This window comes from Lithobates pipiens, unplaced genomic scaffold (assembly GCF_037356315.1).
Source record: "Lithobates pipiens isolate NorthernLeopardFrog02 unplaced genomic scaffold, aLitPip1_a1.2 Scaffold_18, whole genome shotgun sequence".
Lineage (NCBI taxonomy): Eukaryota > Metazoa > Chordata > Amphibia > Anura > Ranidae > Lithobates > Lithobates pipiens.
In genome coordinates this window covers 36591005-36603924 of record NW_027507758.1, presented here as the reverse complement: position 1 = coordinate 36603924, position 12920 = coordinate 36591005, and the positions used below count along the sequence as shown (strand labels likewise).

General features: G+C 40.5%; 1 protein-coding gene across 31 annotated transcripts in view; it reads right to left on the bottom strand.

Annotated features, from left to right (window-relative positions):
• NRXN1 (neurexin 1) overlaps nucleotides 1–12920 on the bottom strand; it is a 1923519-nt gene that overhangs the window by 765042 nt on the left and 1145557 nt on the right. For 16 of the 31 annotated variants that reach the window (XM_077485574.1, XM_077485592.1, XM_077485575.1 and 13 more), the window contains one exon: nucleotides 497–523. The exons of the other annotated variants lie outside the window; for them this stretch is intronic. In XM_077485574.1, the coding sequence (XP_077341700.1) occupies nucleotides 497–523 (27 nt within the window). The remainder of the gene's footprint in view (nucleotides 1–496; nucleotides 524–12920) is intronic. 31 annotated transcript variants of the gene reach the window in all.

Here is a 12920-nt window from a genome sequence, read left to right as displayed (position 1 = left end):
GATAAGACAATAAAGTGTTTATTTAAAAAAATACAAATTGAGTTTTAAAAAAATGACAACTTTTTGAAATAGTGGTAATATGACAAAGTCATCTACTGGATGTTGGCAAGTACTGATTTGCATGCTCTCCCGATCCCATGTGTTTTATTTTGTTTTCTAGTGTATTAATATTTTGGCATGCCCAAATGTGACATAAAAGGGACACACAGTTCTGCTCTACCTCTAAAGAATCATAAATAGATCATTGTAAAATAAGAAATTAGAAAGGGATGATCAAAGCAATTAGGCAGTCACTATACACACATCGTCAAGACTGAAAGCCCTTATGCAAAATCTATGCTAATTAGAGCAGGTTTATTTCATCTGCTTTATAAAAGAAGAAAGGGAGAACGCTCATAAAAGAGGAGACACTGTAATGCACAAATGCACAGACATATTCAGGACTGATTATGTGCATTGGGTTTCAGTCTTGGGTTAAACACACAGTGCAGTCTACCTTGCAAGTCAGCTTTCATCAATGCAACTTTTGAAGGCAAAATAATAGCAAAGAAAGCAAAATATAAAAATGTTAGTAAGCAATATAAAATGGCAGCAAGCAAACATCAAAAGAAGAGAAATAAACATTTAGAAAATGGCATGCAAAGCTTTTAAAGAGGTTGTACTGGAAAAAAATATATATAAAAAAAACAATGTATGCAGGTGGCTAAGCCTTATTTGTGCTTGTAAATCTGTGAATTTATCTCAAGAGTGTGATTAAAGTGAACCCCTGGCCAGGCTATAGTCATTCACATATTGATGTATTCTTAACAATCAGTATGTTTGTTTTAAAACAAGCATGACTATTACAGCTGCAGGCACTGTGGATCAATTAATCTTCAAAGTTTGCATCAGAAAGACTTTCTGTTTGGTAGCTCAGCTCCCAGAAGTCCTACTCTGCTTTTATATTGTGCTCGGTTGACATGACTGCATCGTGGTAGTGTGAGCGTTCCCGTGAGCATTACTGCAACGTGCACACTACTTGTATTGGTGCAATGCATCGCTGTTCATTTTGAATGGCTCACCAATGTACCTTGCTGGCAGAGGTGAGCTACACCACAGCATGACGTGGCAACATGCTAAGCTGTGTTGTAGTGCGGTGCACCACCAGAAAAGGTTGCAGGTCATTCTTTTGTGTCATTGGGGTGTGCTGTCAGCCCATTCGCTTTGAATAGGCTGCTTAATGCAGCACACAGTAATGTAGGGTGTTAATGTCCACGTGCTACTACAATGCTACCCAATGGTTAGTTGGGAACCTAGTCCTAGAGATTAGAAGGTTGAAAGCCTGCTGGGTCATTGCTAGGAGAATGGAGCAGGGTGAGCTGAGCTGCAGAGTGAATATCTCAAACTGATACAATGCTTCTGCTATGTAGTTTGTTAGTGATTTTTCCAACAGTGCCTGTAGCTGCAATTATCAGTAGAAGACAGTTGTAAAGGTTGGCTTTCTCCACAGTGCCTGCAGCTACATTGGAGCCTGTTTTAGAGATCATGCACTGTTGGTTAAAATGTGCAATTGAATATCTATCCATAGCCTGCTGAGTCATTCCTGTGAGTAGGGTGAGCTGAGCTGCAGAGGAAATATCTTCAACTGCTGAAACCCTTCTACTATGAAGTTTGAGAGTGATTTTCTCCACAGTGTCTGTAGCTATAATGATCAGCAGAAGCCAGTTTTAAAGGCTGACTTTCTCCACAGTGCCTGCAGCTACATTGGCGCTTGTTTAAAGATGGGTTCACACTGTTGTGCAGAGCAGCTCACAGCAGGCATCTGAGGCGTCCCTGTTCTCCGTTTCAAGGATGAATCAGGCAGAAATTTTTGGCTGGATTCAGACCTTAAATGGACCCGAAGACGCACAGGACTCTTCTGCAAACCGCTCTGAAGCCAACCCGGAGCTGTGCAAACCGGCTCCATTGAGAGCTGATCACAGTCTCCTGACATGCGAATTGGTTGTGGAGATACCTACATCCAATTCGCACTAGTGTGAACCCAGCCTTTATTTACTGTTTGTTAAAACATGCAATCGAATATCCATAGCCTGGCCTCAGCTTCACTTTAAGCTCAAAGTATGTATCCTTCCCCATGTGATGTTTATTAATACAAAGGAGGAGGAATGGGAGTTGTGTGTTCAGACCTGGAGCTCAATCTACTTTAGACAAGGCAACAGAGATGAGCCAGTAGTATGTAACAGGGAAAAGCTCTCCTGGGAACATTATTTAAAGGGTTTTCTCCTTATTCAAGAACTACCATAAAATTTGGCTAAAAATGATGTGAGGACAACTCTTTTATTTGAATGCCAACTGACCTGTTTTGCAAAACAGAGTTGAAAAATGGTAGGAGCTCTCGGAGATGCTTGACGTACTCCAAGCAGATTTTGCTCAGAATGCCAGTGAATTGGCATTGGCCAGCACATTACGACTTTCCTACTGTACGTTGCTTGTAAAGTTGGAAATCCCCTTTAAGCCCTCAGTCATGTGGTTACTTGCTACAGCATGCAACCGTGTAATGTAACAGAATTGTTTACTCCCTATTACAATTCTTTACTAAACCAACATTTAAGTTAAAAAGTTTCTTCCAAGTACAACCACTTTAAACAAAATAAACAAATGCAACATAATGCAAACCAATGATGAGTAAGAGCCATAAATCTCAAATCAAGACAAAATGAGAAAGTTGTAATCTCTGTGTTTTTTTTTTTTTTTACTGTAGATATAAAGGTTAATTGAGCTGATGATACATAATGAAGAGGAATTAAATTTTTTTTCTTATTTTCTTGATTGGAAATGAATGCATTAGCAAACTGAATGCATGGTTGCACCCTGACTAGATAGTGTGTTTTCCACGCTTTTTAACACAGATTACCCCCACTCCAATTTCCTCTTACAGTGACTGGTTCAATTAAGACCATAACCCATATTAAGGTCACAAATGACCTTTTCAATCAGTTATGGAAAAAAAAAAAAAACATCCTTACTTCTCTTTTAATGAAGTGTCCACAAGGCATGCTTGTCATTTTATTTTCTATATTGATTCTGAGGTATAAAAAAAAAAGAACTTAAAATGATATCCAGGGACTTGGTGGAGGATAAAGAGAAGCTTTGGATTCTTATTAAATAGACTTTGGATGTTCCTGCTCTGTTTCGAGATGTTACATAGCATTATGCTGCCTAATAAGGTGTGTCTAGTGTTCTCAGCATCCTGATGGAAGTGGGAAATGTGGGTAAGGGGGTCTGCCAACATTTCAAAGTAAATAACAGTAGCTTGAATGTAGCAGATGAAAGGTAATGGATGGTGTGGGGCAGTGTTCCTAAAACCGGTCAAGTCCCACCAACAGTGGTGTTGATCAATGAGGAGGTTACAGTAGGCATGTCAGATCCTAGTCCGAACACGCCAGGAAGCTGTCACTGCACACTGCCAATCATAAGTGCCCAAGGCATTATTGGCCCCAGGGTTGCATGTACATATGTGCAGTTTCAGGGTGGGGAATGTCTCAGCCACTTATGATTGGAGGTGTGCAGTGATAGTTTCCTGGCAGGATAGTTTAGGTGTGTTTGGACGACTAGGATCCGAACATGCCTTGCATTGCTAAAACATTATCCACCCCACCTGTTTATTGAGAAGATGGGCATTAGCGGTGGGACTTATGGACAAATTTTGAAGGCACAGATGTATGAAGTAGTGGCTTATGCAATGTGTGGCTTCTCAGCTACTAAACAATTACAGCTCTCAGGATGCAGTTCCATCAGATACCACCTACAGTTGTATTGCTCAGTGATGAGGATAGGCTTATCAGATCCTAGTCTGAACACACCTGAACTATCCTGCCAAGAAACTGTCACTGCACACCGCCAATCATAAGCAGCCGAGGCATTACTGGCCCCGCAGTCACATGGACATATGTGCGGTTGCGGGTAGGGAATGCCTCAGTCACTTATGATTGGCGGTGTGCAGTGACAGTTTCTTGGCAGGATAGTTCAGGTGTGTTCAGACTAGGATCTGACAAGCCTAACCTCATCACTGATCAATACAACTGTTGGTGGTATCAATATGCATTGGCAAAGGCAAATGGCACTTCCTGATTTTTGAGCCGAAAAAATCTATTGAGTCAAATTTCTTCGCAGTCCACACATGAAGCTTCTTTTTGAGTTGCTAATATATAAAATCCAACAAAGGGATCTAGGTTATCCCAAAAGCGTTCATCTTTAATAACTTAATTTAGCTAATATAGGGAATTACATAAACTACAAACTTTCTCCATTAATCGTTGGCTAACACGGTACAATGGTCTACCAGTTTCTTCTCATTACATTAGATGCAGACTGTAGCATCTGTAGATGTTGAGGCTGTAGTCCCAGAAGAATATTTCTGATGAAATATTGGAAGTAATTAACACCTGACAGCATTTCCAATGCATTAGTTTTTGCCACTATCAATTAGATGTAATATTTATCACATCAATAATTAATTTAGAAAACTAACTTTTTTTTTTAACCTTAACTTCAGTCTACCCCTTGACTTTTAAGCTAATAAGACCATATCATATTTAATATTAACCTTAAACCTAAACTTTAATCTTACCTAAATCTAGCCTTTAATTATTGGGTTATCTCCCCCACCCCTGAGCCTTCCTTCAAAGACCCCTTACACTCACCCTCCCAAATATATATATATATATATATATATATATATATATATATATCAGGCTACGGACCTCAGATCAGCTCATGACCTCTTCCACTGGCTTCAGGCTCTCCAGCAGTTTATCGGTCAACCTCAGTGAGCTGGCGGGCCGTGACCTACTGCATATGCATGGCATTTTCTTCAAAGGGCATAATGGAGAATCTGTCTATTTGAAAACCTGAAAGCAGACACAGCTTCTCAACTGGGACCTACAGAGACTGCAGTATGGTGTGGCCTGTCGGCTCAGTAAAGAGAAGTGCAAAACCACAAGAGCCAGCAACGGTGGCTGGTCTGAGGTCAATGGCGGGGGCATATATGGGATGGGAAGGACGATACACTTGCCTCTTGTTCATACAAAGTAAATACATAAATAAAAATAAAATGTAATATAAATGTAGCCTTAAACAAAAGAGTTTCTTTTATTCACAGTACATATATATACTGTATTTAGAAAAATTGCTGCTCAACTATATCTATCCTATGTGGTTAAGATGTGTAAGTTGGTAAAAAATGTAGTGCAAGCGCTCAGCCTATACACACTTCTTATAGTGCTACAAAATAATATGTGCTCAAATATATGTATAGTATTACCCAAAGGGAAAAAAATATAGATACACTGTAATAAAAACACAGAATATGAAATTGTATAAATATATACAGTGACCTATATATATACCAAAAGAAGAGGGTAATAGGATGTTGTATCTCTAAAAGAGAAAACAGTGACTATGAATATCTGTAAACAATAAACACAGTGATAAAATCCATAGATAACTGTGAAAACAGTGACTGTGAATGTCAATAAACAATAATCTCAATAATGAAGTCCATAAATGAATATATAGTCCAAAACAATCGTGCAGAGTGCCAGTAGTGACCAGGATCCTGTGATATTGTGACCGAAAAGAACAATGTTCCACCAAGTGACAATCCCACCACCTTGTAGGGTGTAGGCTTACCAGATCTATGTGACCCTAGTAGGCATACGCCTCAGGGGTCAATCAAAGCTTGCGATCCCAACCAAAGAATGGTCTCAAGGATTAGGTGTGTCAGTCATGGCATATACGATCCCAACAGATGGCTAGATGTGGTCAATATTCCTCATGTGCATATATAGATCCAACAATGATTCAGGCATGAAAGATGAGAAGACAGAACCGACATGGCATAATAACGTCTTTAAAAAAACTTTAATAAAAAATATTTTGGTAAAACTCACATTTCCAAAAAGTACAATCAAGCGTGTCAGGATAAAAATGGCAGTAGCGGAGTCCTCCCGACGCGTTTCGACCCACCGGTCATCATCTGGGGTGGACTCACACTACTGTCCTACTGCCTTATATAGGTACTCACACAGTGAAGTGGTGGCAATCCTCCATGTGTTGTGATTATGCCCACTTCCGGTATATTAAAGATGGCGGACGAGCGTGCGTTCCACGCCTCGATTGCAATGCGTTCCACCAACATCATTTAAGCCCAGAAAACCTAATTGGAAGTGAGGGTAATTCTACTTCCGGTATGCGGAAAAAATGGCGGCCCGGCGTGCGTTCCACGCCTCGCATTGGGTGCGTTTCACCTATCCATATTGATATGTAAAAAGAGGATATAGGCACGAACCTATTTTTTATGGTCCATATATGGAACGAGCCAACATATAATAAATTTGAATGCTGTGGGCTCACAAGTTATCAGAAAAAATGTCCAGAACCCTTTTTAGAATGGTGATCAGAAACCGGAAGTGAGCATCCACAAGACCCGGAACCGGAAGTGATTGTCCATCACTTCCGGAGCGGAATGAGGATGTAAACAAGACATCAATGCAAAGAAATCACTATCTATTCTCTTATACAGATAAAAAGGTAGCGCTAATGACACCTAATGGCCACTAATAAGATTGCAACTAGATATGCAGAAAATAAGCCATCTTTACATTACACTGTGCAGAAAATGCAACTCACACTAATGACACCTAATGGCCACTAATGAGATTGCAACTAAATATACAGGAAATAAGCCATCAATACGTTACAATGTGTAAAAAATGCATCTCATGCTGCAGACTAATAATTTTATGGTCACAATGACCATATACCACAACATTGAATAAATATTATTAATATGGTCATTCCAAAAAATTAAAAAATAAAATAAAAATATAGATGTAAAAAAAATAGAGATATACAAAAAAAGGTAATATCCACGGAAAAAGCATACCCAATATCAGACTACATATCACTAATGCCAGAAGGTCCTACGAATCATCAATGAACGCATTGATGTCCCACTCCACATTCATACCGAGTGGGGAGTGGGACTGAAGTTCGTATATCCAAAAAGTTTCAAGCCTGGAGACCCCACGAGTGAGGGGTCCCCCTCTCCAAGGTGGAATATATTTATCTATCACGATAAATTGAGTGCCACGTAGATCGTTACTGTGGCATTCCCTATAGTGTCTCGGCACCGTGTGCTTAGATAATTTACTTCTGATCAGGGAGATATGTTCGCCGACCCTTGTGGAAAAAGTTCTGGTAGTGCGGCCAACATATTGCTTCCCACAGGGGCAGGTTATTAAATAAACCACATATTTAGTTTTGCAAGTGCAAAAACATTTAATTGAATATCTTTTACCAGTTACAGTGGATGTAAATTCTGAAATTTTTCGTTGTGTCAGTGCATTATGTTGACACACACTACATTTTTTGCACGGAAAATAGCCTACCATGTTATGAAAGAAAGTAGGCTGTGTTGGAGGGTTAATGATGTTGGGGGCAATTTTACTTTGCAAGGTGGGAGCCCCTCTGAAGAGAACATTAGCTCTTTCAGGAAGATTAGGACCCAATACAGGATCTCTTCTCAAAACCTCCCAATGTTTACTCAAAATCTTTTTTACCTGCCTGTGTTGTATGTTGAAGGTGGTTGTAAAGGACCATTTAAACTTCTCTCTATCATTACGGGGGGTTTTCACCTGCAGGAGAGTGTCCCTATTTATATTCAAGACTTCCTGTAGTTGTGTTTCCAAAGTCAGTGCATGATACCCCTTATCTAGGAACCGTTGTTTTAAACAGTTTGCCTGATCCACAAAGGTGCAATCATCAGTACAATTACGCCGCAGTCTAATAAATTGACTGCGTGGAACGGAGGTAAGCCAACTTTTATGATGGCAACTGTCCATGGCAATATAGCTGTTACGGTCAGTGGACTTAAAGTGGGTTTTAAAACTGAAACCTCCTGGGGAAATTCCAATCTCCAAATCCAGAAATTGAATTCTGTCAGTACTGGTCTGGAAAGTTAATGAAATTCCCCTGTCGTTATTATTCAAACCACTGAAAAATTCAAGAAGAGCATCGAGTGTGCCCCCCCATAGGAGGAGGATGTCGTCTATGTATCGGACCCACAAAATCAATGATGGGCTCCGCTGGGCATAGACGACATCCTCCTCCCATTTGGCCATGAAAAGATTGGCCAGACTGGGCGCAAATTTCGCCCCCATGGCCACACCCCTTTGTTGAGAGTAGTACTGGCCACCAAACCAGAAATAACTATGGCTGGTGGCGAATTCCAATAATTCTATAATGTAATTACGTTGACAAGGAACTAGCGTGCGTTCTTGATCAAGAAAGAAACGCGCCGCTTCTATTCCTTTGTCCTGTGGAATACAGGTATATAGGGATGAAACATCGGCAGTGGCTATAATGCATTGTCCTTGGAACTGTATGCCTTCCAATTTCTTAATGGTATCCCCAGTGTCTTGTATGTATGAGGGCATCTTTCTCACGAGTGGTTGGAGGTAAAAGTCTATGTATCTACCTATGCGTGCTGTAACCGAATTTATGCCACTTACAATGGGTCTACCGGGAGGGGCTGTTAGACTCTTGTGGATCTTAGGTAGATAATAGATGGTAGGTATTCTAGGAGATGCAGGGACCAAAAAGGCTTTTTCTTTTTTATTCAAGATTTTTTGTTCGTAACCTTTGTCAACAAGGGCTTTTAATTGTTTTCTGTAAACATTTGTGGGGTTATTGGGTAATAACAGATACGTGCCTGGCTCACTCAAGATGTTTGCCATTTCCTCCTCATACTGAGTTTTGTCCAGTACAACTATGCCCCCTCCCTTGTCAGCTGGGCGTATTATAACTTGCTTTTGGTCACAGAGAGACTTCAATGCGATTTTAGGTAGAGAAGTAGAGTGATATTTTTTCACTGGTAATTTAGCTAAATCGCTGAGTACTAAATCTCTAAAAATTTTCACTGCGGGAGCAATGGGTACCGGAGGGGAGAAAAGGGAAGGGTTAGATAACCCTGAGTGGACAGTGCCTGACGTGCTGGCATGGTAGTCTGTACGATACGGATTAGATGTAAGGTATCTTTGAATATTCAGCTTCCGTGTAAATTTGTGTATATCTATAAATGTGGAAAATTTATTGAGTTTATTAGGGGGTGCAAATTTTAAGCCCTTGTCTAAAATCAACATCTCTTCAGATGTGAAAGACTTAGAGCTCAGATTAAAAACCCCCTGCCCTATTAGAGCCTTCTTCTCTTTCCGTCTTTGTAATCTCCTTCCCCCTCTACAACCTCTCCTCGTTCTTGACCCCTTTTTTTGGGGGGTGGGTCCTCGTGAAAACCCTGTTCATAGTTGGTATTGGGAGGATTGTAAGGATAGGGGGAAGGAGAATGCCTGGTATAAGTGATGTCAGAACTCCTCACATCGCGTAAAGGTGCAAACCTGTTTTGCGAAGGAGGTATGTCCTCATAATGTTGGATACCTCTATTATAGTAATAGGGGGGGTTGGTTTCCCGGGGAGGGAGATAATTTTGATGGCTAGAGGAGTATGGTGTACGTGGTGAATGGTAATATGGTGAATTATTATAATCCACAGGGGCTGAGATATTTCTATGATGAGAATGATCTCTTTGATGCCCACGTCCTCCTCTCTTACCTCTTGGGCCCCCCCTGCCCCTTTTGTGATTATTTGTCCTATATGGGCTAAAATGTTGAACATTGTGTGTTCCATTATCAGGCCCCCTCTGAACAGCCTCACTATATGTTCTGGGAGGTGGTATATCCTGGGAGGCAGAAGTACCAGGATTAGAGCCAACCTCCATATTCACAGAAGGGGAAGTTTGATTGAGAGGTGGTGCTAAAAATGATTTTTGCCATCTGAATACATTGTTTGTCTTATAATCATTCGTGTCTCGGGAATATTTTTTCTGTTTTTTATTTTTTTGGTCTCGATCCTCTTTTTCCAAATGATTGAGTAAGTTGGACGAGAGAGAATTATATTCCGGCGACCCTTTATATGTATTTAGTTTATCTCTAATCTCCTTAATTTCCTTATCTGTGTTTAATAAACATGCCTTTTTCTTTAAGATAAGGAAGGAGAGGAGATTGGTACCTGCCTCATTGAAATATTTGAACCAAGAATCAGGGTCTGATTCTCCCTGTTGTGGGCAAACGTCCCATCTGAGGCTACGGGGAACCATCTGTTCCGTGATATACTGTTGTAAAAATACCAAGTCCCACTCCAGGTGTAATTCGGTCGACATGATATTTTTCAACCTTGTAAAAAGGCCTCCGATTTCAGTGTTGCTACTATCGGGGACAAATACACCATCTATGTTCACTTTCTTGATCAAGAACGCACGCTAGTTCCTTGTCAACGTAATTACATTATAGAATTATTGGAATTCGCCACCAGCCATAGTTATTTCTGGTTTGGTGGCCAGTACTACTCTCAACAAAGGGGTGTGGCCATGGGGGCGAAATTTGCGCCCAGTCTGGCCAATCTTTTCATGGCCAAATGGGAGGAGGATGTCGTCTATGCCCAGCGGAGCCCATCATTGATTTTGTGGGTCCGATACATAGACGACATCCTCCTCCTATGGGGGGGCACACTCGATGCTCTTCTTGAATTTTTCAGTGGTTTGAATAATAACGACAGGGGAATTTCATTAACTTTCCAGACCAGTACTGACAGAATTCAATTTCTGGATTTGGAGATTGGAATTTCCCCAGGAGGTTTCAGTTTTAAAACCCACTTTAAGTCCACTGACCGTAACAGCTATATTGCCATGGACAGTTGCCATCATAAAAGTTGGCTTACCTCCGTTCCACGCAGTCAATTTATTAGACTGCGGCGTAATTGTACTGATGATTGCACCTTTGTGGATCAGGCAAACTGTTTAAAACAACGGTTCCTAGATAAGGGGTATCATGCACTGACTTTGGAAACACAACTACAGGAAGTCTTGAATATAAATAGGGACACTCTCCTGCAGGTGAAAACCCCCCGTAATGATAGAGAGAAGTTTAAATGGTCCTTTACAACCACCTTCAACATACAACACAGGCAGGTAAAAAAGATTTTGAGTAAACATTGGGAGGTTTTGAGAAGAGATCCTGTATTGGGTCCTAATCTTCCTGAAAGAGCTAATGTTCTCTTCAGAGGGGCTCCCACCTTGCAAAGTAAAATTGCCCCCAACATCATTAACCCTCCAACACAGCCTACTTTCTTTCATAACATGGTAGGCTATTTTCCGTGCAAAAAATGTAGTGTGTGTCAACATAATGCACTGACACAACGAAAAATTTCAGAATTTACATCCACTGTAACTGGTAAAAGATATTCAATTAAATGTTTTTGCACTTGCAAAACTAAATATGTGGTTTATTTAATAACCTGCCCCTGTGGGAAGCAATATGTTGGCCGCACTACCAGAACTTTTTCCACAAGGGTCGGCGAACATATCTCCCTGATCAGAAGTAAATTATCTAAGCACACGGTGCCGAGACACTATAGGGAATGCCACAGTAACGATCTACGTGGCACTCAATTTATCGTGATAGATAAATATATTCCACCTTGGAGAGGGGGACCCCTCACTCGTGGGGTCTCCAGGCTTGAAACTTTTTGGATATACGAACTTCAGTCCCACTCCCCACTCGGTATGAATGTGGAGTGGGACATCAATGCGTTCATTGATGATTCGTAGGACCTTCTGGCATTAGTGATATGTAGTCTGATATTGGGTATGCTTTTTCCGTGGATATTACCTTTTTTTGTATATCTCTATTTTTTTTACATCTATATTTTTATTTTATTTTTTAATTTTTTGGAATGACCATATTAATAATATTTATTCAATGTTGTGGTATATGGTCATTGTGACCATAAAATTATTAGTCTGCAGCATGAGATGCATTTTTTACACATTGTAACGTATTGATGGCTTATTTCCTGTATATTTAGTTGCAATCTCATTAGTGGCCATTAGGTGTCATTAGTGTGAGTTGCATTTTCTGCACAGTGTAATGTAAAGATGGCTTATTTTCTGCATATCTAGTTGCAATCTTATTAGTGGCCATTAGGTGTCATTAGCGCTACCTTTTTATCTGTATAAGAGAATAGATAGTGATTTCTTTGCATTGATGTCTTGTTTACATCCTCATTCCGCTCCGGAAGTGATGGACAATCACTTCCGGTTCCGGGTCTTGTGGATGCTCACTTCCGGTTTCTGATCACCATTCTAAAAAGGGTTCTGGACATTTTTTCTGATAACTTGTGAGCCCACAGCATTCAAATTTATTATATGTTGGCTCGTTCCATATATGGACCATAAAAAATAGGTTCGTGCCTATATCCTCTTTTTACATATCAATATGGATAGGTGAAACGCACCCAATGCGAGGCGTGGAACGCACGCCGGGCCGCCATTTTTTCCGCATACCGGAAGTAGAATTACCCTCACTTCCAATTAGGTTTTCTGGGCTTAAATGATGTTGGTGGAACGCATTGCAATCGAGGCGTGGAACGCACGCTCGTCCGCCATCTTTAATATACCGGAAGTGGGCATAATCACAACACATGGAGGATTGCCACCACTTCACTGTGTGAGTACCTATATAAGGCAGTAGGACAGTAGTGTGAGTCCACCCCAGATGATGACCGGTGGGTCGAAACGCGTCGGGAGGACTCCGCTACTGCCATTTTTATCCTGACACGCTTGATTGTACTTTTTGGAAATGTGAGTTTTACCAAAATATTTTTTATTAAAGTTTTTTTAAAGACGTTATTATGCCATGTCGGTTCTGTCTTCTCATCTTTCATGCCTGAATCATTGTTGGATCTATATATGCACATGAGGAATATTGACCACATCTAGCCATCTGTTGGGATCGTATATGCCATGACTGACACACCTAATCCTTGAG